The sequence below is a fragment of the Strix uralensis genome, chromosome 2 (genome assembly GCF_047716275.1).
Source record: "Strix uralensis isolate ZFMK-TIS-50842 chromosome 2, bStrUra1, whole genome shotgun sequence".
Lineage (NCBI taxonomy): Eukaryota > Metazoa > Chordata > Aves > Strigiformes > Strigidae > Strix > Strix uralensis.
This window is the reverse complement of record NC_133973.1, coordinates 134,692,771-134,715,795: the sequence shown is the minus strand read 5'-3', so window position 1 is coordinate 134,715,795 and position 23,025 is coordinate 134,692,771. Positions and strand designations below refer to the sequence as shown.

The 23,025-nt window shown below is 60.2% G+C and overlaps 3 protein-coding genes across 5 annotated transcripts in view; all 3 read left to right on the top strand.

Moving 5' to 3' along the window:
- Positions 1–4,778: 4,778 nt before the first annotated feature.
- LOC141939851 (erythroblast NAD(P)(+)--arginine ADP-ribosyltransferase-like) lies at positions 4,779–6,054 on the top strand. Its single transcript, XM_074860427.1, has 3 exons — positions 4,779–5,460; positions 5,890–5,928; positions 6,026–6,054. Exons 1-3 carry the CDS (start codon positions 4,779–4,781, stop codon positions 6,052–6,054), a joined length of 750 nt encoding a protein of 249 aa, XP_074716528.1.
- Positions 6,055–8,086: 2,032 nt separating this feature from the next.
- The window catches only part of LOC141939867 (nuclear pore complex protein Nup98-Nup96-like), a 35,155-nt gene continuing 20,216 nt past the window's right edge, over positions 8,087–23,025 (top strand). Inside the window, exons 1-7 of one of the 3 annotated variants that reach the window (XR_012627774.1) lie at positions 8,087–8,226; positions 11,274–11,416; positions 11,959–12,180; positions 13,091–13,332; positions 14,105–14,259; positions 14,743–14,854; positions 15,796–16,106. Coding sequence is in view for 2 of the 3 variants with exons in the window: in XM_074860456.1 (XP_074716557.1) it covers positions 13,239–13,332; positions 14,105–14,259; positions 14,743–14,854; positions 15,796–15,995 (561 nt within the window). In the remaining variant the exon portion in view is untranslated. The other 2 variants (XM_074860456.1, XM_074860457.1) reach the window with 2 other exon arrangements.
- Positions 8,222–21,803, top strand: LOC141939863 (neuronal acetylcholine receptor subunit alpha-10-like). Its single transcript, XM_074860451.1, has 4 exons — positions 8,222–9,057; positions 19,954–20,108; positions 20,404–20,936; positions 21,082–21,803. The coding sequence occupies exons 1-4, from the start codon at positions 8,794–8,796 to the stop codon at positions 21,564–21,566; spliced, it is 1,437 nt and encodes a 478-aa protein (XP_074716552.1). The 5' UTR covers positions 8,222–8,793; the 3' UTR covers positions 21,567–21,803.

The window sequence follows — 23,025 nt, the reverse complement described above, 5'->3', positions numbered from 1 at the left end:
TTAACAATAGAATCTCCCACAGCTGCACAGAGATGACACTCCCCCTCCCCCCCCCCCCCCCCAAGCCGGAGTGAGGGGCTCTGAGCCCCAACGAACTCACTGCAATGATGGGGGCGGCAGGTGGGGACCCCCCAGCGCAGGGTGGGGGCTGGCCCTCACTTGTCCCCCCCTCAGTGCCCCCTGTGGGGTCCCACCCGTGACCCTGCCCAGCCAGAGCGGCCATGGAACCCTGCAAGGGCTGCCCAGGGGGAGCACTGGGGGTACTGGGACACTGGGGGCACTTGGAGTACTGAGGACACTGGGGGCACTGAGAGTATTGAGGGCACTGGGAGGACTGGGGGACACTGGCAGCATAGGGGACACTGGGAGAATTGGGGGCACTGAGGGTACTGGGGGGCACTGGGAGTACTGGGGGACACTGGGAGCACTGGGAGTATTGGGGCTGTACTGGGTCTGGCTGATCCGGAATTGGTTTTCCCCTCTCTCAGCCCTCATGGTGCTGTGTTTCATGTTGGGCGCTGGCAGGGTGTTGATAGCACCCTGGTGGTGTGGCTACTGCTGAGTGGTGCTTACACAGCACCAAGGATCTTTCTGACATTTCCCCCCCTGGGTGGGACGGGGTGGGCAAGATCTTGGGAGGGGACACAACCAGGACAGCTGACCCCAACTGACCAAAGGGATATTCCAGACCATCTGACGTCTGCTCAGTATAAAGCTGGGAGAAAGGAGGAAGGGGGGGGGGGGTGGGGGGGTGTCACCCTTGGTCCTCCGAGGCAACCCCTACGTGTATGGGAGCCCTGCTTCCTGAGAAGGCCCGACATCGCCTGTTCATGGGAAGTAGAGAATAAATCTGTTTTCTTTTTTGCTTCCGTGTGCGGATCTTTGCTTCGCTTTGCTTGTACTAAAACTGCTTTTGTTTTACCCACAAGTGTTGGGGTTTTTTCCTGCCTTATTTTCTTTCCCCTCTTTGGCCTGTTGAGAAAAAAGGGGGAAGGGGGGGGAAGTGACAGAGCGACTTGGTGGGTACCTGGCATTTAGCACTGGGGGGCACTTGGAGTACTGAGGACACTGGGAGCACTGGGAGTATTGGGGGCACTGAGGGTACTGGGGGGCACTGGGAGTATTGGGGGCACTGAGGGTACTGGCTGTGAGAGATGAGAAACCAGGCCTGCGAGAAACTGAGGAAAACAGCCTGAGAAAGCAAAAGTTGAGGCTGATCGAAGAAATGCCTCAAACCCTGGCAAGACAAAACTCTGAGTGACGGGTGGATGGTGGGAGGTGGAAGCTGATCAGGCTGCCCCAGTAACACAGGGTGCAGCCGGAGGAGGGAGCCCTGTGGAGACAGGACGGCTCTGCTCTGGGGCACCTGGCCAGATTTCAAGGGGCATCTGTCCAGTGAATGCCCTTTGCTTCGTTATCCCCCACATGCATGTTAAAGCCCTAACGAGGGCTAACATGATCATGCTAATTACATCACCCCAGGAAACACCTGACCCCTCCCATACATGGGATACGTAGGGATGTGGGTCGGCCTAGGGGACGGACCCAAGGGCAGTGGGTATAAATCAAGGGGGGGGGGGAAGAAAGGGGGGGCCTGGAGAGTGCAGTGAAGGGAAGAGGACGGCTGCAAGCGAAGAAGACGGCTGCCTCCTGGAACCCGCTGGTGGGATCAGCGCAGAAGCCCAGACCCATGAACCCCACCCCATTCCCTCTATCTCCCTCTTTTCCCTTTCCCATTAAGCAGTGCAAGGCATATTGTATTGCTTGCCACAACTTGCTATATACTCAGCCAATTATCATGTGTTCAATTAGTACATTGTGGGTAGTTAATAAGTGTTTGGACTTGGAGAATTGCTGTCCGCTCCGTTGGGGATTTGTGAATCTGAGTCACTCGTCTCCCTCATCTGAGCGGGACGTGACACAGTATCACAGCTCCAGCCCCAGTATTGAGACCCCAATTCCAATATTGGAACTCCAGCCCAGTTTAAGGACCCAGCTCCCAGTATCAGCCCTCCAGCTCCAGTATCGAGCTTCAACACACATATTGGGATGCCAGTCCCAGTATCTGGCCCCCAGCCCCAGTATCAAGACCCCAGCCCCAGTATCAGGACCCCATTCCGTGTATCGGGACACCAGTCCCAGTATCAAGACCCATCAGAGCTGCAAAAATGACGTCCTTGGGCACAATCCTGTCCGAGGCCCCTCACAGCAATGAGCACCAACTGCTGGCAGCCATCGGCTAGCAGGCATGCGCTCCCCCCTTTTCTTGAGACTTTGGGCTCACAAATCCAAGCTCTCAGCACTCAACACCCAAACCTCAGTTTGCGGCAGAAAAAGAGCCGCCGTCGCTGTGGCACAAGAGTCAGAGGTCCCTCAGCCGGAGCGGATGCGGTCGTTCCTTTGGCCAGTGCTGATCAGTAAATGGCAAGTATGGAAGCACAGAGGGATCGGCGGGCAACGCCCCGCTACTCGCTACCCCCCCATTGGGACGGGACACAAAGATGGTCCCGTGAAGGTTCCTACGTGGATCTCGGGCGTTACACGCAGGCAGGCAGAAAGCGCCACGTCCCAACGCGCCGGGGCCTGGCCTCAGCTACGGGGTCTCGCAGCTACGTTGGCCCCGGGGACCCGAGCGGTTTGGCTCTGAGCCTCCAAGCGTGCCGCGCCGCGCCGTGCCGACACAGGGGTCCCTGATTTCGAGGGGGACACCCCAGCCCCTCCTGAGCCCCTCGCAGGGGGAAGGACGTGGCAGGGGGGGCTGCCGGGTGTCACAAAGGGGGCTCTGCCCGCCCTGTGATGTCACAAAGGGGGCTCCGCCCGCCTGCCCCAGTATAAAAGGCCGCAGCCACACTGGGCCCACAGTCATGGCGCGTGGCAACGGGCCCACCCTGGCCCAGAGGCTCCCGCTACTGATGCTCAACGTGCTGCTCGTCCTGAGCAATGCTACGTCGACGGCCAAGAGCTTCTGTGTAGGTGACGCTGCACCGCACTGTGCCGGGGGGTGGGATGCTGTTGGGTGGTGGTGGGGGCTGTGGTGTGGGCCTGAGAGCTGCTCCCGTCTCACCCAGCTCTTGGGGTCCTGCAGGGGATGAGGAAAAAGGAGAAACGTTGCAGAAGGAGAGCGAAAGCCCAGATGCAGAAGCCAAGTGCTGAGCGGTCGCGGCCCCAAGCACCCTGCAAACAGCCGACACCCCACGGCAGGCCTGAGCAAACTCCTTCCTGGGCGGCTTCTCCACCAACAAAGAGAGGAATGAAGGAGCCTGCACCGACCCTGGAGACATGGTGAGTGCCGGGGGAGACCCCCAGAGCCTGCCCCAGCCCCTCAGCCCGTGCCCTGCCCGTCCCGCCGGAGGGTTCGGCGGGGTGCAGCAGGTTCACTTCCCTCTGCTCCTCTGCAGTGCCATCGCGAAGGCACCAAGCACGGGCGACCTGTGGCAGCGGCTACCCAGGAGGATGTACTCCTCGAGCCCCCCCTTGATGTCCAGCTCCGTTTCCTTGGACAGCTTCTTCTGTGACCTGCCCAGGCAGCGCTTGTATCAGCCGCATTGGATACACTCCTCGACGAGTGGCTCCATTTCATCAGGGGACAGCTGCTTCTGCATCCCAGAGTGCAGGATTGCTGCCATGGAGGAGCTGGTGGCACAAGAGAGCTCGGGACACACCCAGTACCCCGAGGACAATCAGGGGCTGGTCGCAACAGCGGGCGGCGATGGCACCCTCCCCAAGGAGCGCCTCCAGCCCCCCACCTGCATGGAGGTGGAGGCGAAGCTGCTGCGGCCAGGAGCCAAAATGTGGCTCAATGGGCAGAGAGTGGAGCTGCCACGGGGGCTCCTGGACACAGACGAGGCTGTGGATGGGGACAAGATCAGCAGGAACAACATGGCACCGGACAGAAGTGCCCGGCTCTGGAGGTGTCTCAAGGCCTGCTGGAATGGTGCTTACAGTCCTGCTGCTGCTGCTGGTTCCGCAAGCCCCCGAGGTGACAACGCTGTTCCCAGAGGAGCAACGGGCACCCTGGAGACAGCAGACGGGGGTGTAGGGCTGGGAACCAGACAGGGGTGACACCATCTTAAAACATGAAAAAATTAAAATTATCTTTTCTCCATCCCTGGTGCCGTGGTTCTTCCACCCAGCCCTTGATGTGCCTTCTCCCCATCCCTTTGCCAAACCTCCCCTTTGGGTCCCTTGCTGGCCCCCCCCTCCTCTGCTGGGTCTCCCCCAGGTCCTGGCTCCAAGCTCCCCTGGGCTTTGTCACCTCTGTCCAGCCCCGCGTCCCTAAGCACCACGACGGGGACATTTGCTTGGCCCAGAGCTGCTCCTGCCAGAGCAGGCAGGGACTGTGCCTGCCTGCACCCTGCCTCCTGACCCCCTCCAGAGCCCGGGGGCTGCGGGTGGGGGCCCGGCCCCATGGGGATGCCCCCCCGTCAGCACCACCCATGCCACAACCTGCCCCGTCCTCAGCAGCGTGACGGCAGGGGGGTGGGGGGTCAGTGCCAGCTCCGCATCGCAGGTCAGCGGGGCCGGATCTGGCCTCAGGTCCTGCAGGAAAGGGCCGAGCCCCTGGCGGGATCTTGCACCCTGCAATTTATCCCCCGGGGGTTTCCTGCTCGGGGCGGGGGGGGGAGGGGTTGGGTTTGTGGGTGTGGAGGGGTTTTTGGTAGCAGGGGAGGGGCTACAGCGGTGGCTGAAGCTTCTTCAAACTCCCCCGGCTCCAGGTCAGAGCCGGCACCCCCCCACGCTGGCGAGATCTTGACCCCCTCCAGGAGGTGGCACTGGACATGGCCCCCAACTCCTTCGACGACCAGTACCGGAGCTGCGGCCGCATGATGGAGGAGGAGCTGGAGGAGCTCAACCGCAGCGAGTTCGCCCGCAACTGCGTCTATGCTGAGGCCTGGACCCTCGCCGCCGCCAAACGGCGGAACCGGCAGGGCCACGTCCCCCAGCCGCCGGCGCTGCGGCCGGAGCACGCGGTCGCCCTCCTGGCGTACACGCTGCAGGAACCCCTGTACCGGGAGTTCAACGCGGCCGTGCGCGAGGCCGGGCGCTCCCGCGAGAAATATCTGGGCGCCTTCTGCTTCAAGACGCTGCATTTCCTCCTGACTGAGGCCCTGTGTGTCCTGCACGACGCCCAGCCCCGCCGCTGCCACCACATCTACCGGGGCGTCCAGGGCGTCCACTTCACTGCCCAGCAGCACCAGTCCGTCCGCTTCGGCCGCTTCACCTCCACCTCCCTCCAGAACAAGACCAGCCAGCTCTTTGGCCAGGACACCATCTTCTTGGTGGAGACCTGCTACGGCGCCCGCATCAGCAACTTCTCCTCCTTCCCCGGGGAGGAGGAGGTCCTCATCCCGCCCTTCGAGAGCTTCGAGGTCACCGACGTCGCCCGCAATGGGAACAGAGCCCTCATCCAGCTCCGCTCCCAGGACGCGCGCAGCACCTACAACTGCGAGCTGGTGAAAGGTGACGCCCCCGCTGCGGGGTGGGGGGGGACGGGGGGGTGGCCCCTTCCCACCAGCTCTGCCGGGAAAGGGGGTTCTTGCTCGTGGGGAGGGGGACGGGGGGAGTTTGCCTTCGGGCGTGCGTCCTTGCACGTCTCCCGGCCGCTCTGCCCCGGGGTTTGCAGTGGGGGCGATTGGCAGCGAAGCGTGGCACGGCACGGCACGGCACAGCATGGCATGGCACTGAATGGCATGGCACGGCACTGAATGGCATGGCATGGTGCAACACAGCATGGCGTGATATGACACGGCATGTCAGGGCGTAACGTGGCACGGCACAGCATGGCATGCGGAGGACGGCGCAGGACAGCACAGCATGGCGTGGTACAACACGGCACGGCACGGGGAGGAGCAGCGCGGGGCCCGTGCGGACGGTTGGTTGTTTCGGCAGAGAAGAGATGCCAGAGCCGGGCGTGTGTCTTCAGCGCAGGTGAGCCCAGAGACCTGCTGCAGCCGGGGCGGGCAGCCCCCAGCCAGACCCCCCTCACCCCCGGCTGCCCCTGACTCCTCCTCTGTGACACCCCCAGGCAGGAGCGTCCCCAGGGACGCCCCGTGATTCTGGGGGCTCCTCCTGGCAGCCACGGCCCTGGCAGCGGCCGGTCGCCCATGAGCCACGAGGCCACCGAGCCACAGTGAGGAAACGGGGTCGTGACCGGGACCCACCGGCTTGACGGCGACAGCAGCGGGATGGGGGGGCTGGGGACACGGGGACGGTGTGTCCCCACGGGGACCCGCGGAGCCCGGATGAGGCCTTCAGCAGAATGGGGAATGGGGCTTGGTGCCGATGGGGACGCAGGGGGCGGACACGCAGTGGCAGGGCTGATTTTGGGGGTGTCCCTGCCCAGCTTTTCGCTGGTCCCCAAAGGAATAAAGACTTATTGTGGGTGCAGGGTGTCCCGGGGGGTTCCTGTGGCTGCCTGGGCTGGGGGCAGCGCGTGGTGGGGGCTGTACCTGGGGTCTACTCCAGCCCCCCCCCATCCAGAGCATCCCTCAGAGCGATGCCGGCGCCCCGGATCCTGCTCGAGGGGTCCCCATGGAGGGGGTGAAACTGCTCCTGGGGTTTGTCCCGTGGCAGAAACAGGGGGGGGGCACCCCCGAGCCCGGTGCTTTTTGGGGACAGTTTCCCGGGGCTGGTGGCAGCAGCATGCCCAGACCGCATCAGCAGGGGGGGTCACGCTGTGGCACCCCCCGTTTCGTGGCCAGCCCCAGGGGTGCGCGGGGCGGGGGGGGGGGGGTGTTGGCAGAGCTGTGCAGGGGCGGGGGGCACAGGAGGTGGGCAAAGCCCCCCCTGGGGCTGGGGGGAGACCTGGGTGCTAGGCAGGACCCCAGCCCCCCAACTGCAGGGGACAGAGAGAAACCCCCGGAGAGGGCGGGGCGGGACCGGCATCCCCGGGAGCAGCGGCTGCAGCTCGGGGCGCCACGGGGCTTCGTTTTGGGCAGACGGGAGCCCCGCCCCCGAGCTGCACCGGGCCCCGCGGGAAAGGCTCTGCCCACCCGCCCCCCGCTGCGGAGCCGCCCTGGGCTCGGCCGGGCGAGAGGGGACGGGCCTCGGGCTGGGCGGGAGCGCGGCTGGAGGGCCGGGCTCGGATTGGCCAGGGCAGCTGTCCATCGCGTGGGACGGCCCGGGGGTGGGCGGGGGCTGCGCACCGGTCGCCGCGGTCGAGGAAGCGCCTGTGCGCGCCCCGGTCGGGTGTCGCTTGTGAGTGCTGCGTTGGGACCGGCACGGAGCTGCTTTTTCGCTCCGCCGACGGATCGCGCCGTTTTGTCCCTCCCGTGTGTTACCGGGGGCGGGAGGTGAGCGACCGGCTGCGTGGGGACTGGCCAGCGGCCGGGTTCAAACCCCGCCAGGCCTTTGGGCTGAGAAGGGGACAGATCGGGGCCTCCCGGCGATCCCTTGGCCCCTGAAGGTTTGATCACCTTCACCGGAGTGCCCGTGCTGCGGCTCCCCCCGTGCGAGCTGAGGGAAGATTCCGGTGTTGCTGTTCGGTGGGAGGCGGATCGATGGCGATGCAGGCGTCGGCCCGGGGGCTGTTTACGGCTGCGTTGAAGAATTCCGGGCATTTCGAATATCCCTGGACTGTTGGCGTTACCTGTTGCCGTCTTACTGCTGGGAGCCAGCCCGTGGCTCAGGCTTGGTTGGGGGTGAAGCAGCTATTGGAGAGAATCCCCCGGAGATCGGCCCCAGGGCTGGAGAATTCCGAGTGGCTGGGGGCGTGGGGTCGCCCGGGCAAGTGCCTGGAACCGTGGGCACCTGCGGTGCATTGGAACTTCGCTCCCTTATTCCTCCCTTATTGGAGCTTTGGGGTTTGTTTGGAGAAAGTGTAATTGCAGAGGGGCCCAGGTCACTGCAACATGCTGGAGCCTCGCCCACACCTAGTGGGTGCTGCTAAAGCCTGTCCAGTGCCCTCCGAGGAGGGAGAAGGGCTCTGGGGCTGGGAACAACTGCCCAGACACCGCGGCCCCTCCCAAGTCCTCAACAGAAGCTGCAGCCGCTCCAAGGCTGAGGGCAGGCGCTGCCCCTGAAGCAGGGGCCCAGCCCACGCTGGTGTCAGGTGCTCCCAGACAGAAGAAGAAACACCCAGAAAATCCCCTGGCAGTGTACGGGGTGAGGAAGAAGCAGGGCCAACGCCAGAAGAGGAGGAGGAGGCGGCAGAGCCAGGGACAGTCACCCCATCGTTACCCCTGAGTGACCTGCCAGAGAAGCGGAAGGATTTCAGCATTCCCCCAGGTGAGCACCTCGTTCCCCAGATGCTCCAGTGCTGGGATCGCAGGGCCAGGAGTGTGGAATGAGAGGGGAGGGAGGCCAGGCAGCTGGGAGCCCTGTCTAGGGAAGGGGCATCGACAAGGCAATTGGGAAAAGGACACAAAATCTCAGTCTCCAGAGGCGTCTCCTGTCAAGGGTGAGGGAGAGGCATCCCTTGAAGGGAGATGTTAGATGTCATCCTGATGCCTGTGAGCTGCTGGCTGCCAGCAGTTGGTGCACGTTGCTGTGAGGGGCCTTGGACAGGATTGTGCCCAAGGACATCATTTTTGCAACTCTGACATGTCCATCCCAGGGAGGGCAGAGAAACCAGCAGACACCTGTGGCAGTCAAAGATAAGAAAGCTGAGAAACTTCACAGACAGAGCAATGAGCCAAGACGAGGCCTTATATGAAAAACTCAGAGTTCATGGAAAGCGGGGAGGTCTCGACAGATTGGAAATAGGCCAATGTGACGCCCATCTATAAGAAGGGTCGGAAGGATGATCCAGGAAATTACAGGCCTGTCAGCTTGACTTCAGTGCCCGGGAAGCTGATGGAGCAGCTCATCCTGAGTACCATCACACAACACGTGTGGGACAACCAGGGGATCAGGCCCAGTCAGCATGGGTTTATGAAAGGCAGGTCCTGCTTGACAAACCTGATCTCCTTCTACGACAGGGCAACCCGCTTATTGGATGAGGGAAAGGCTGTGGATGTTGTTTACCTTGACTTCAGCAAGGCCTTTGACACCGTTTCCCACAGCATTCTCCTGGCAAAACTGGCTGCTCGCGGCTTCGATGGGCACACGCTTTGCTGGGTAAAAAACTGTCTGGATGTCCGGGCCCAAAGAGTGGTGGGGAACGGAGTTAAATCCGACTGGCGGCCGGTCACGAGTGGTGTCCCCCAGGGCTGAGTTTTGGGGCCGCTCCTGTTTAACATCTTTACTGATGATCTCGACGAGGAGATCGAGTGCACCCTCAGTCAGTTTGCAGATGACACCAAGTTGGGTGGGAGTGTTAATCTGCTTGAGGGTAGGGAGGCTCTGCAGAGAGATCTGGACAGGCTGGAGCGATGGGCTGAGGCCAACTGGAGGAGTTTGACTAAGGCCAAATGCCGGGTGCTGCACTTGGGCCACAACAACCCCCAGCAGCGCTACAGGCTTGGGGAGGAGTGGCTGGAGAGCTGCCAGTCAGAGAGGGACCTGGAGGGGGGGGGGGGATTGATTGATAATGAGCCAGCTGTGTGCCCAGGTGGCCAAGAAGGCCAATGGCATCCTGGCTTGTATCAGCACTAGCGTGGCCAGCAGGGACAGGGAAGGGATCTTACCCCTGTGCTCAGCACTGGTGAGGCCGCACCTCGATTACTGTGTTCAGTTTTGGGCCCCTCAGTCCAAAAAGGACATTGAATGACTCGAGCGTGTCCAGAGAAGGGCAACGGAGCTGGTGCAGGGTCTGGAGCACAGGTGTGATGGGGAGCGGCTGAGGGAACTGGGGGGGTTTAGTCTGGAGAAGAGGAGGCTGAGGGGAGACCTCATGGTCCTCTCCAACTCCCTGAAAGGAGGGTGCAGAGAGGGGGGATGAGTCTCTTGAGCCAAGGAACCAGCGGCAGGCCAAGAGGGAATGGCCTCAAGCTGCGCCAGGGCAGGGTCAGACTGGCTCTTAGGAAGGATTTCTTTGCAGAAGGGGTTGTTGGGCGTTGGAATGGGCTGCCCAGGGCAGGGGGGGAGTCCCCATCCCTGGAGGGGTTGAAGAGTCGGGCTGACCCAGCGCTGAGGGATCTGATGGAGTTGGGAACGGTCAGGGTGAGGTTCATGGTTGGACTGGAGGAGCTTCAAGGGCTCTTCCAACCGAGATGATTCTGGGATTCTGTGAAGCACATCTCCCACTGATGGAGCGTTGCTGGGTGTTTGGCAGCGAGAGAAAACTAGGAAGGTGGGCAGCGACCAGCCGCAGGGAGGCCGCTGGGGCTGGGTAGCCAGTCAGTTTTCCCAGTGTGATGTTTAATACTCGGCTACCTGAGTTCTAAACCGGCCTTTGCCCTGTTTGTTGCCCTTGCTGTTTCTGCAGCACACGTGGAAGCTGTCCCCCAGGCTGCATGCATTATGCAAAGCCTTGTTTGTTGCTGTAGAGCTGTCAGCCTCTCTGTACAGAAAGACAAAGGGTTCTGTTGAAAAAAGTGTTTAATCATTTAACTAAAGATAGTTCAGCCCTTGATCTGTAATGCCTAAAGATAGGCCAAGCACAGCATCGAGTCTCGTGACTTCTCATTGATGCGTGCTGAGTGCTGCAGGGATATTTAGGGTTCTCTTTGAAGGTAGTGTGTCAGCAATAACGTGTTCGTCACTTCGAAATACCAAGCTTTAGTTTTGTCATGACTTGACCTGAAGATAATTCTGTTAGGGTAGAACGTGGGGGTGGCCTCACTGCAGCCCGATGATGTGGAGGAAAAGCAGCTCCGGCTCGTTTCCAGAACTCTCCGTAGGAGGGCTGAGAAGGAAACCAGCAGGATGCGGAATGCTCTTCCAAACCCAGATCTGTGAAAATCCCAAGAGGATTTTGGTGACCCCCGAGTGGTTAGGTGGTGTGAAAGACAATAGTTCTGCAGTTCAGCGCCCTGGAAAACGGTTCTTGTCGACTCGGTGCGTTCCGTGCCGCTCGCTTGGGCTGTCCAGGCTCTGCTTAGCCCCAGAGGGAGCGAGAGCTTGCAGGGCTGCGCTGTGCTTCCATCTCTCAGCTCACGTATGGTTTTCCAGCTGTAAAATCATTCAGGAAACACACTGTGTGTATGGGAGAGCTGACTATACCTCCACATGGCAGCTTTCAAGAGCTCAGTGGGGGATGAAACGAAGCCTGCTGAAGCATTCTGGGTTTAGTTTTTTTCTTTTTAGGGTTCATGTTAGTAAGTTTTAACTGCAGTGCAGTAGGATGCACCACTTTGGAGCAGAAAGCGTGCTGCTGAGCCTGCCGAGCTGGGTGGGATTCAGATCTGTCCAGAGCACTGGCTTTAAACTTCCTCTTCAAATTATTTCTTTAGAACACACCGGAGTGTGAAAAATACGCCTGCTGTCCTCTGCCTCCTTCCCTAGAAGATTCTGGTTGTGTAACTGAAGACGACGATAACGCAGGAAGACCTTTGAGAGACGTCTGTTTCCATTTGTTAAAACTCTACAGTGACAGGTAAATGGGTAAATAGTTCAAAGACGACTTAGAAAAGCCCTGATCAGTCAGTGACTTGTTGAATTCACAATCCAGGGGCATGAAATCAGCTTCAGTGTTTACCAAACCACTTGCAGTAGCCAAAAATCTGCCTCGTGTGGACACCTGTGGTGATGCTGTCACTGCTGGCGATGGTACAGATGATGAAACTTAAGCTTTGGAGCGTGTTTGTGGTTTTATTTCCTTACGTGTTTTCTGTGTCTGAAGAGCGCCGTAATCTTGCTTCACCGTAGTTGCCTTTGAGGCACTGAGGAATCTGCAAGAAGAACACATACAAAAGAAAAGATTGTGACAGTCTGGCTGCAGACCTAAGAGCAAAAGGATTTTAGCAGTTACTCCTATCTTTTTAAAACAACCAAGCAAACAAAAAAACCCAAAACCCCACATAAATCACATACATGGAATAACTGGAGGTGGGTGAAGGGCAAGAGCTAAGCAGCACCGATTTCTGATTTTATGTGGACACGATTAGCTCTTTCTGTTACAAATCTCTTTCCCTACAGGCACTATGATCTTGACCAGCTGCTCGATCCCAGGAGCATAACGTCTGACCCTCTGGACTATCGCCTCAGCTGGCACCTGTGGGAGGTGCTCAGGGCCCTGAATTACACCCATCTCTTCAAGCAGAGTCAGGGCGTGCTCAACGCCAGCTACGCCGCCCAGCTGGAGAGCGAAGGCCTTTGGGAATGGGCTGTCTTTATACTGCTGCACGAGCCTCACACGCAGTGAGTAAAAGATTGTATTTTCCTTGAAAATAATGCGATTGCTGCTTTATGGACCTGCTGCGTAGACCGTAACTGTCACGGCTTCTCTCACCTTGAATTGGAACTGCGTGGCTGGAGAACTTCATGCCACGAGTGAAAATTGTGTGCTAGGATTACAAAGGGGCATGAATAATTCTGCTTAGTTAAATGTCTTGGTAGATGTTAAATCAGGTTGTATTGTAATGACTGTAACTCCTGAACTGTGCCACAGAAGCAGATCTCCTCGTCATTTTGATACCCGGTGGCCGCGTGGCTCGTCTCCGGCTCAGCGAGCTCACCACGTTCAGGAACGTGTCCTGAAAACATCATTAAAGCAAAATATCGTCAGTGTTCCCACTGGAGCTGAACAGACGGAAGTGTGTTTGAGAGGAAAGCTTGGGAATCGTCAAAACGCACATTCGGCTTCTGTTGTGAAATACAGACTTCACAAAGAGTTGTTTTAAACTTGTGAATCGTACATCTTCTGTGCAGAGGTGTCTCCTGCTGTTAATGTTGACAGCCACCATTAACACATGGAAATAGAATTTTTTCCAACCGATAACTTCAAGTAGAGCCTGTATATTGCTTCTAGGGGCCTGGCTTATACTTAGATGTTTTTAAGCTTAGAATCTTTAAGATCTTACAGAACACTGGTGATGGCTTTTCTTAGTGGTTAACCTGTACTGAAGGAATTCAGCTGATTTTAGAGCTTTCCTTAACGTCCTACAGTAGGGCTGTTGGCGGCATGGCGAGGCTGGCGCTTGCTACGCCCGTGCCTTCCCCGTGGCCAAAAAATACAGTGCAGCCCTCGGCTGCTGGTATCGAAGTGTCTTCTGATGGAGGGATGTGAAGGATTGCTTGCTGGGGTAACGCCTCGTCCTCTCTTCCCCAGCACACGGGAGAAAGCAGTGCGGGAGCTCCTAAACCGGCACTGCGCGCTCGCCGAGACCCCCAAGTCCTGGGCCAAGGAGACGTTCCTGACGCAAAGGCTCTGCGTCCCCCCGGAGTGGATTCATGAAGCAAAGGCGGTTCGAGCGAGGATGGAGGATGACAAGCATAAAGAAGCCCTCTTCTTGTTCAAGGCTGGGCACTGGAACCAGTGTCACAAGCTGGTTGTCAGGCACTTAGCCTCAGGTGAGTCTGCTCTCCTGATTTGTTTTATTCTCCTCCGAACGGCACACACAGCCGCAGCCAGAGCAGATGTCGCTGGGTGTTTGGTGACAGGAAGGGGTAGGGCTGTGCTGCTGGCAAGGGGGTTAGAGTGGCTGGCTGTTCCACAACAGCTCTTGCTTGATGCCTGGCGTGATAACGCCCTGAAAGGAGGGTGCAGAGAGGGGGGATGAGTCTCTTGAGCCAAGGAACCAGCGCCAGGCCAAGAGGGAATGGCCTCAAGCTGCGCCAGGGCAGGGTCAGACTGGCTCTTAGGAAGGATTTCTTTGCAGAAGGGGTCGTTGGGCGTTGGAATGGGCTGCCCAGGGCAGGGGGGGAGTCCCCATCCCTGGAGGGGTTGAAGAGTCGGGCTGACCCAGCGCTGAGGGATCTGGTGGAGTTGGGAACGGTCAGGGTGAGGTTCATGGTTGGACTGGAGGAGCTTCAAGGGCTTTTCCAACCCCAATGATTCTGGGATTCTGTGATGGTTCTTCACTGCAGCCGCGTGAGAAGGGCTCAGCCTCTGCACGTCCCCCTTCCTGGGCCAGAGGTGCCTCAGGGAGCGAGGGCAGCGGTGGCGTTCCCGCAGCCCCCATCCTGTGGGTGCCCCTGCTCCAGGGAATGGGGGTGCCCTTACACTGGTGGGGTCAGGGAGTTACAAAACTACCCAAGAGTGCAGTCCCTCGGTTGCTTTTTCTTTAACGATGGCTTGTAAGAAACTTTTCTGCTCTGTTACTGACGTGCTTGTTCTCTCGAGATGCTATTATTAATGAAAACTACAAGTACCTGAAAGGATTCCTGGAAGATCTTGCTCTTCCAGAGCGTAGTGCACTCATCCAGGACTGGGAGGTGGCAGGGCTGGTCTACCTGGATTACATCCGTGTTATTGAGATGCTCGATAGGATTCAGCAGGTAACAAACTAAAACAGTTGTGGGTTGTTTTTTTTCCCTACAGTTTGGAAGCTCACAGGGAGTCTCGCTTTTGGATCAACCTTTTACTCGCTGCTCAGTGCCAACGTTAGCGTTTCCCTTTGGCAGACGCTGGCAAACAGAATATGGTGCATCTCTGAAAAGACAGAGGTTTGGTAGATGCTGTCCAAATCAGGTGTGGGCTCTGTCCTGCAGACGGGCTCTCTGGAGCATGACGGGTTAGTGAAGGAGAAGAAACACGATCAGCGGTTAACTAGCTAGTTAGCGGGGAGTCTGCCTGTCAGTCCCCTCTAGTTGAGTTCCAGAATTCCCATTTCCCCCACTCCAGGTGGTAACTTTAAGCAGGTTTTAGTGTAGACCGCCTTCTCTTGGATGGATTTGGTTTAGAGCACACTTGGCCGTCCGCCGGCGGTTCTGCTGAACCTTTGGGTTACGCGGAGGCTGATTTTTCTTCTTTGCTTCCAGCTGGATTGTTCCACCTACGAGCTGGAGCGGTTACATACCAAAGTGACGTCGCTGTGCAACAGGATAGAGCAGATCCAGTGCCGCAGCGCCAAGGACCGCCTGGCTCAGTCGGGTACGGTGACACGGGGACACTGATAGCCAGCAGCCCCCTGGGGACGCTGGTTTTACAGCCTCACCCCGCCCCTGCGGGCTGTCGGTGTGGCTGTTCCTCAGCCTGTGGGATGGGGAGGCTGTGGGTGGGGAGGTGAGCCGGGGGCTGCTCCAGTACTTACCCTGCCTGCAGCTCTGCCAGGCAAGCTCCTGTCCTTGCTCCCGAGGAATTTCCCCTTGAATCGCTGAAAAATTCACTCCAATTTCTGTGAAAAACGAAAAAAAATCCTGCCACGCTCACTCCTGTGCTTGCTCCCAAGAAATTTCCCTTTGAATTGCTCCTAAATTCACCCCAAATTCTGTGAAAAGTGAAAAAGAATCCTGCCAGGCGAGCTCCCATCCTTGCTCCTGCGCTTGCTCCTGTGGAATTTCCCCTTGAATTGCTGCTAAATTCACCCCACATTCTGCAGTAAACAAAAAAAAAATTCTGCCAGGTGAGCTCCTGTGCTGGCTCCGGTGGAATTTCCCCTTGAATCGCTGCTAAATGCACCCCAAATACTGCAAAAAAATAAATCCTGCCACGCTCGCTCCTGCGCTTGCTCCCAAGAAACTTCCCCTTGAATTGCTGATAAATTCACCCCAAATTTTGTGAAAAATTAAAAAGAATTTTGCTAGGTGAGCTCCTGTCCTCGCTCTTGCGGAATTTCCCCTTGAATCGCTGCTAAATTCACCCCAAATTCTGCAAAAAAAAAATCCTGCCACACTCACTCCTGCAGAATTTCCTCTTGAATTGCTGCCAAATTCACCCCAAATTCTGTGATAAATGAAAAAAAGTCCTGCCACGCTCACTCCTGTGCTCGACTTTCCCCTTGAATCACTGCTGAATTCACCCCCGATCCTGCCGTACCCGAAACCGAGCTGTGCCGCCGCCGACGCTCCCTTTTCTCCCTTCTCTCCCCACAGACATGGCCAAGCGCGTGGCCAACCTGCTGCGCGTGGTGCTGAGCCTGCAGCCCCTGGCCGAGGCCACCCCGGACGCCCAGCGCGTGCCCCTGCGCCTGCTGGCCCCCCACATCGGGCGCTTGCCCATGCCCGAGGACTACGCCTTGGAGGAGCTGCGCGGCCTCACCCAGTCCTACCTGCGCGAGCTGACCACGCACTGAGCGCCCATCCTTCCACCCATCCTTCCACCGAGGGACAGGTTTTGGGTTTTCTTCACCCTTCGTTAACCCTTCCCCTTGTCAGGAGGACGAACCACCTCTCTGGCCGCACAGGTTTTTCTGTTGAAGTTTTTAAAAAAAAAACCAATTTATTCCGTGGGCTGACGCAGGATTTTTTTTTTTTTTGGTGTAACCTGGGGGAGCGGTGAGACACGTTGGACCTTCCTGCCTGGCGCCGTGCCCCACCCAGCGCTTTCTAGAACCGAGAAAGCCCGTCCTGCCCATCCTGCCTGCCCAGAGCTGCTACCTGGGGAGGGGGCAGGTCCTTCCCCTCCCGCGGTGGCGGTGCCGAGGACATTTCAATGAACTCTGGGATGGTTCCATGGGCAGATCCCCCCTCGCCGCGCACCCCACATGACCACGGGTGGGCTTTGAGCAGGGCTTTGTGGTGAAAATGTGCTGGGGGGGGCGTGGGGAGGGAGGGAAAAAAAACCCTTTCGGAAGCGTCTTTTCATCTTGGTAAGTGGGGAGCCCCCTGCGGCGTTTTGCTTCTCTGTCTCCTGAAGCGAAGCTCCTCGGGGGGGGGGGTGACACCCGCCCCGCTGGCCCTGCTGCGCTCTGGGGCTCCGGGTTTCTGCTGGGAGGGGGCAAATTCTGCGCCGAAAGTGGGGGAAAAAAAAAAAACACCAAAAGTGATCACACACACCCCCAACTCCGTTGACATCAAGCGCAGCCGCCGTCCCCCCCAGGACCATCCTGCCCGTGACCCCCCAGCCGCCTCCCTGTGCTCCGCTGTGTCCAGCCTCTACTCTTGCTCTGCTTAGGAACCGACTATTTTTGGAAGAAGGAGAAGAAGAAAAAAAAAAAGACACAAAACCAAACCTGTCTGTCGGTCTGCTCTGATTTCAGGGTTACTGCAGCGGCCCCTCCTGCCACGGCTCGCAGTAGCCAGCGGCTTCCAGCCCGCCTGGTGCTGCTTTGCGTTGGCTCACCGAAGGTCTTGATGCATGAGGGTTATGTAAAGGTTTTTATTAAAAAAAAAAAATATAAATAAATGATCTAGATTATTTTCCTGTCTTTTTGAAAACAATAAATAAAATGTTTATAGTATTCTCACTGTTTCCTTTGCTTTTTACGCAGGATTTCTGGTTGGGAGCCCCGTGGCTGCATCTCGTGGCTCTTACTGGTTAGACTGGGCTTAAGCAGACTTAAGGGATGGGCTGAGCCAGGAAGACCCTTTGGGAAGGCTGCGGCACCCAGGGAAGCGTCCTTTGGAGCTGTGGAAGAAAGTGGGAACAGCAGGAAGAAAAGCGGAGAAGGAGGGGGGGAGCTTGTGGGGAGCCCCAGCCTGGTGCTGGGCACCTCCTGTGGTGTGAGGGAGAGGAGGGGGTGGAGGCCGGGGGGGTGCTGAGGGGGGATGGCCGTGGCTTGGAACAGGGATTTCTGGAAAGGGGAGGGATGAGCTGGGGTCCAGCTTCATGGCAAAGGGTGAGAAGCACTTTTCTGTGCAACACAGAACAGCTTCAGGCTGAAAACGGGGGGGGTGGGGGGGTGTCCAGAAATGGGTTAAATAAACCACAGACGATTATCCTGGGCTGGGCACAAACCCACACCCCAAGGTGGGGCGACAGCGGGTGCCCGGCCCTCGCTTCTGGAGAGGGGGCTGGGGGGGTCCTGCCCCCCAGTGAGGGGCACGAAGCAGCAGCAGTAGGTGGCCCCGGGCGCGCGGCGCGGTGCGGGGAGCCAGGGCAGCCTGGCTGCGCCTCTTCCATTACCCTAATTGCGTCTCTGCAAACCCAGCTGCTGCCCTGGGCTGAGGCCGGGACACGGGGCCGGAGATCAATAATTCACCGCCTGGAAACAAAACCTCCAGCCTTAAAACCGATCGGCGCCCTGCTTGGCATCTGCTGCCAGGGATCGGTGTGGGAAAGGTGCCAGGGAGGGGCCGGTGGGGAGTGGGAGTCAGTGGCCTCCCCCACGGCCGGAGCTGGGGAGACGCTCCTGCACCCCTGCGGCAGGGACCTCTGCCACTTACTGCTTCGTCTCCTGGGTCATGTCCCTTAACCTCCCAGGATTTGTCCACAATGGGAATAATCTTCCCTTTCCTTGCTCTTTAACTGAGACCGGACACCGGGATGTCCGGCACCACGGTCCCTCCACCCTGGGCCCCACAGCATCCACCCTCAGCTCTTCCCACCACCCCCTGCCAAGGCCTCAGTGGGCTTCAGCGCCCCCCACGTCTCCCTGATTTCCACCCTGAGGTTTCCTTTTCCAGCTTGCTCTGAGCCAGGATCGTGGGGAGCAACCCCCAAACCCTGCAGCCCCCCAAGCCCTGAGGCACCTGGAGACGGTGGTTTCCAGAGCACGAAGCCGCTGGCGGCTCCAGGCAGGCAGAAGCTCCAACAACGCGGCGAGGAGCGACCTTGTCCCTGCCTGCTCCAGCCCACGGCACGGTCCTTGTCACCACCCAAACCGCGTCCCCGCCCCCTGCCAGGTCCCAGCTGGAGACCCTCCATCCTCCCCCCCCCCAACACCTCCACCACCACAGGGCTCGCTGCACCGAGACCGTCTGTCCCTGGGGGGGGCCCTGTCCCCCCCCGCCGCGTCCCAGCCCTGACGTCACCCTGGCGCTCGCAGGCAGCACGGCCCCCCCCCGTGTCCCCCGAGATCTGCACGGGGCGGGAGCGCGGCGGGATGAAGCCCGGAGCTGGCCCTCTGCTCATCCTCTGCCTCGCCGGCTGCCTCCTGGCCCCGGGTAAGCGGCGGAGGGGGCGGCGAGGGGTGCTGACCGCCCCCCCCCACCCCCCCGGGCCCGGGGAGAGGGTCCCCCGAGCCCTGCGAGCAGCGGCAGCCCCGCACATCGGGCAGCCCTGAGTGGGGGACAGGGTCGGAGGGGTTGGGGAGCTCGGGCTGGTGGCGAGGAGGGACGGGGGTCCCCGCATGCTCCCCTAACCCCGCTCAGCTGGTTCCTGGGGGTCTCTAGGGAGGGGTCTGGCTGCACCCTCAGCTGTAGCCCCTCCAGCCCCGCTCTGGGTCCCCGCAGGCTGCCAGGGGGCTCAGGGCAGATTCGCCTACAAGCTGTTCCACGACCTCTTTGCCAACTACTCCAGCGCCCTGCGGCCCGTGGAGGACACAGAGCGGGCGCTCAACATCACCCTCCAGGTCACCCTCTCCCAGATCATCGACATGGTGAGTGGCACCGGCACTGGCGGCCCAGCTCGGCCAAACTGGGACCCCCTCCCCCTCACACTCCTGGCCATGGCTTAGCGGGGCTCTGCTCTCCCCCAGCGGGTCCTGCTCATCCCTCGAAACTAGCCAGGACCCCTCAAAACCAGCCCAGGTCCCCCTGGGTCAGCTCAGACCACTTGAAGACAGCTCAGGCCCCCCCAAAACCAGCAGAGCCCCCCCGCAGCGTGGGCTTGCATGAGGGAACTGGGGGGTTTAGTCTGGAGAAGAGGAGGCTGAGGGGAGACCTCATGGTCCTCTCCAACTCCCTGAAAGGAGGGTGCAGAGAGGGGGGATGAGTCTCTTGAGCCAAGGAACCAGCGGCAGGCCAAGAGGGAATGGCCTCAAGCTGCGCCAGGGCAGGGTCAGACTGGCTCTTAGGAAGGATTTCTTTGCAGAAGGGGTTGTTGGGCGTTGGAATGGGCTGCCCAGGGCAGGGGGGGAGTCCCCATCCCTGGAGGGGTTGAAGAGTCGGGCTGACCCAGCGCTGAGGGATCTGATGGAGTTGGGAACGGTCAGGGTGAGGTTCATGGTTGGACTGGAGGAGCTTCAAGGGCTTTTCCAGCCTTGGTGATTCTGGGATTCTGTGACTCAGATCTCTCCACCCCCACCCCAAAAGCAGCACCCTCGAAGGCAGCTCAGCCCCTCCAGAACCCTCGCAGAGTGTTGGGGACTGACGGGGGGGTGTGGGTGGCACCAGGGTCTGTCCCCTGCACCCACCCGCTGCCCTCGGCAGGACGAGAGGAACCAGGTCCTCACCACCTACCTGTGGGTCCGCCAGGCCTGGCTGGATGCCCACCTCGCCTGGGACGAGGACACCTACGGCGGCATCGACAGCATCCGCATCCCCAGCAGCTACGTCTGGCGGCCGGACATCATCCTCTACAACAAGTGGGTTGTGCTGGACCGCCCCCCCCGCCCCCAATGGCTCCCGGAGCTGGGAGGGCTCAGGCTGGGACTGGGGAGGGGCTGCATGGGAGGTATTTCCAACCTTGGGGCTGCACGGGGGGGGGTCCCGGTGTGGGTGATGAGGGCGGGGGGGGGCCAGCACCACCGAGCCCACACTTTGGGGGGCAGGGTGATGCAGGGAGGGGACACAGCGTTGGGGGCAGGCGCTTGGCCCTGCAAAGCCCTGGCCCACGTGGGGCTCGGAGCCATCCCGGCCCTATGGCCGTCCCTCCCCCAGCGCCGACGACCGCTTCGGTGGCTCAATGGAGACCAACGTGGTGCTGCGCTCCGACGGGCTCATCATGTGGGACTCGCCTGCCATCACCAAGAGCTCCTGCAAGGTGGATGTCTCCTACTTCCCCTTCGACGGGCAGCGCTGCCGCCTCACCTTCGGCTCCTGGACCTACAATGGGAACCAGATTGACCTCCACAACCGCCTGGACACCGCGGACCTGACGGATTTCGTGGAGAACGTGGAGTGGGAGGTGCTGGGCATGCCAGCCACGAGGAACGTCATCACCTACGGCTGCTGCTCCGAGCCCTACCCCGATGTCACCTACACCCTGCTCCTCCGCCGCCGCGCCTCCTTCTACATCTTCAACCTGCTCCTGCCCTGCATCATGGTCTCCTTCCTGGCGCCGCTCGGCTTCTACCTGCCAGCCGACTCGGGGGAGAAGGTCTCACTGGGAGTGACAGTGTTGCTGGCCCTCACCGTCTTCCAGCTGTTGGTGGCAGAGAGCATGCCGCCCTCGGAGAGCGTCCCGCTCATCGGTGAGCCTCGACAGCACCCAGAACCCTCCCATGGGACCCACGGGGGGATGGATGGGCAGCACCCATGCGAGGGTGGCTGCGGCGTGGGGAGGGGAGGGTGGGGGTCTCTACCCCTTCGCAGCATCACTGTCCGTTGCCCACGTAGGGAAGTACTACATCGCCACCATGACCTTGATCACGGCCTCAACCGCGTTGACAATCTTCATCATGAACGTCCACCACTGCGGCCCGGGGGCCCAGCCCGTGCCCCCCTGGGCCAGGCAGCTCATCCTGCACCACATGGCCCGGCTCTGCTGTGTCTACGAGGTGGGTGAGAGCTGCAAGAGCCCCCAGCGGGCTCTGGGCGAGCGGGCAGACGGAGGGGACGCTGCGGGGCTGGGGGAGAGCCCTGGCGAGGGGGAAGTGGGTTCTGAGGCCAGAGGTTGTCCCCGGGACCGCTGCCTGTGCCACCACGATGGGCTGCTGAGGAACGTTGGCTACATCGCCGGCTGCTTCCGACGCCACCGAGCCGCCCAGCGCCGGACCGGCGAGTGGAAGAAGGTGGCCAAGGTGATGGACCGCTTCTTCATGTGGGTCTTCTTCCTCATGGTCTTCCTCATGAGCGTGCTGGTCCTGGGCCAAGCTGCCTGACGGCCCCCTGGATGCATCGCCCTGATGCACCCACTGCCCACAACCCCCCCGCCCGCTCTGGGGACGATGGTGGCCATGGGTGTCCCATGAGAGTGGCTCGTCCCTGGCCCCCCCATAGCTGCAGGGTGGGAGCTCCACCAGCACCAGGCAAGGGGAACCTGACAGCGGGACCGCCACCCCAGCCAGGGCCACATCATCCCATTCCACGTCCCACCCAAGAAACCCAACAAAAACCAAATAAACCCTGGACTGTGTCCTCCCTCTCCTGCCGGGGGGCTGGGGAGGTTGCGGGGTGTCACTGCCCTGAGGGCTGGCGGGATCCTTCCGTGAATGGGGCTGTGCCCGGCCCTTGTGGCGGCATCTGGAGCTCTGCAGCGGGGGGGTGAGTGGGCAGAGCATTTCCCGCGAGGATTGGTGCTGCTCAGGGGGGGTTTCTCATCCCCCAAAACAAAGCCCTGTGGCGCCCCGAGTTCTAGCTGCTGCTCCCAGGGGTGCCGGTCCCTGTCTGGCCCCGCTCTGTGTCCCCCCAGAATCTGCTGCCCTGCCCAGCCAGAGAGAAGCTCCGCTGCATGGTACCGGGGGCATATAGCTGGTGGGGGCATACCAGGGGGTCGGCCCCTGACCCACAGCCCCCAGGCTCTGGAGGGGGTCAAGAGGCAGGGTGCAGGCAGGCACAGTCCCTGCCTGCTCTGGCAGGAGCAGCTCTGGGCCAAGCAAACGTCCCCGTCGTGGTGCTTATGGACGCGGGGCTGGACAGAGGGGACGAAGCCCGGGGGAGCTCGGAGCCAGGACCTGGGGAAGACCTGGCAGAGTGGGGGGTGGGTCAGCAAGGGACCCAAAGGGGAGGTTTGGCAAAGGGACGGGGGGAGAAGGCGCATCAAGGTCTGGGTGGAAGAACCACGGCACCAGGGATGGAGAAAAGATCATTTAATTTTTTATGGTATCAGGTGGGGTCAGCCCAGGGAGGTTCCCAGCCCTACACCCCCGTCTGCTGTCTCCAGGGTGCCCGTTGCTCCTCTGGGAACAGCGTTGTCACCTCGGGGGCTTGCGGAACCAGCAGCAGCAGCAGGACTGTAAGCACCATTCCAGCAGGCCTTGAGACATCTCCAGAGCCGGGCACTTCTGTCCGGTGCCATGTTGTTCCTGCTGATCTTGTCCCCATCCACAGCCTCGTCTGTGTCCAGGAGCCCCCGTGGCAGCTCCACTCTCTGCCCATTGAGCCACATTTTGGCTCCTGGCCGCAGCAGCTTCGCCTCCACCTCCATGCAGGTGGGGGGCTGGAGGCGCTCCTTGGGGAGGGTGCCATCGCCGCCCGCTGTTGCGACCAGCCCCTGATTGTCCTCGGGGTACTGGGTGTGTCCCGAGCTCTCTTGTGCCACCAGCTCCTCCATGGCAGCAATCCCACACTCCGGGATGCAGAAGCAGCTGTCCCCTGATGAAATGGAGCCACTCGTCGAGG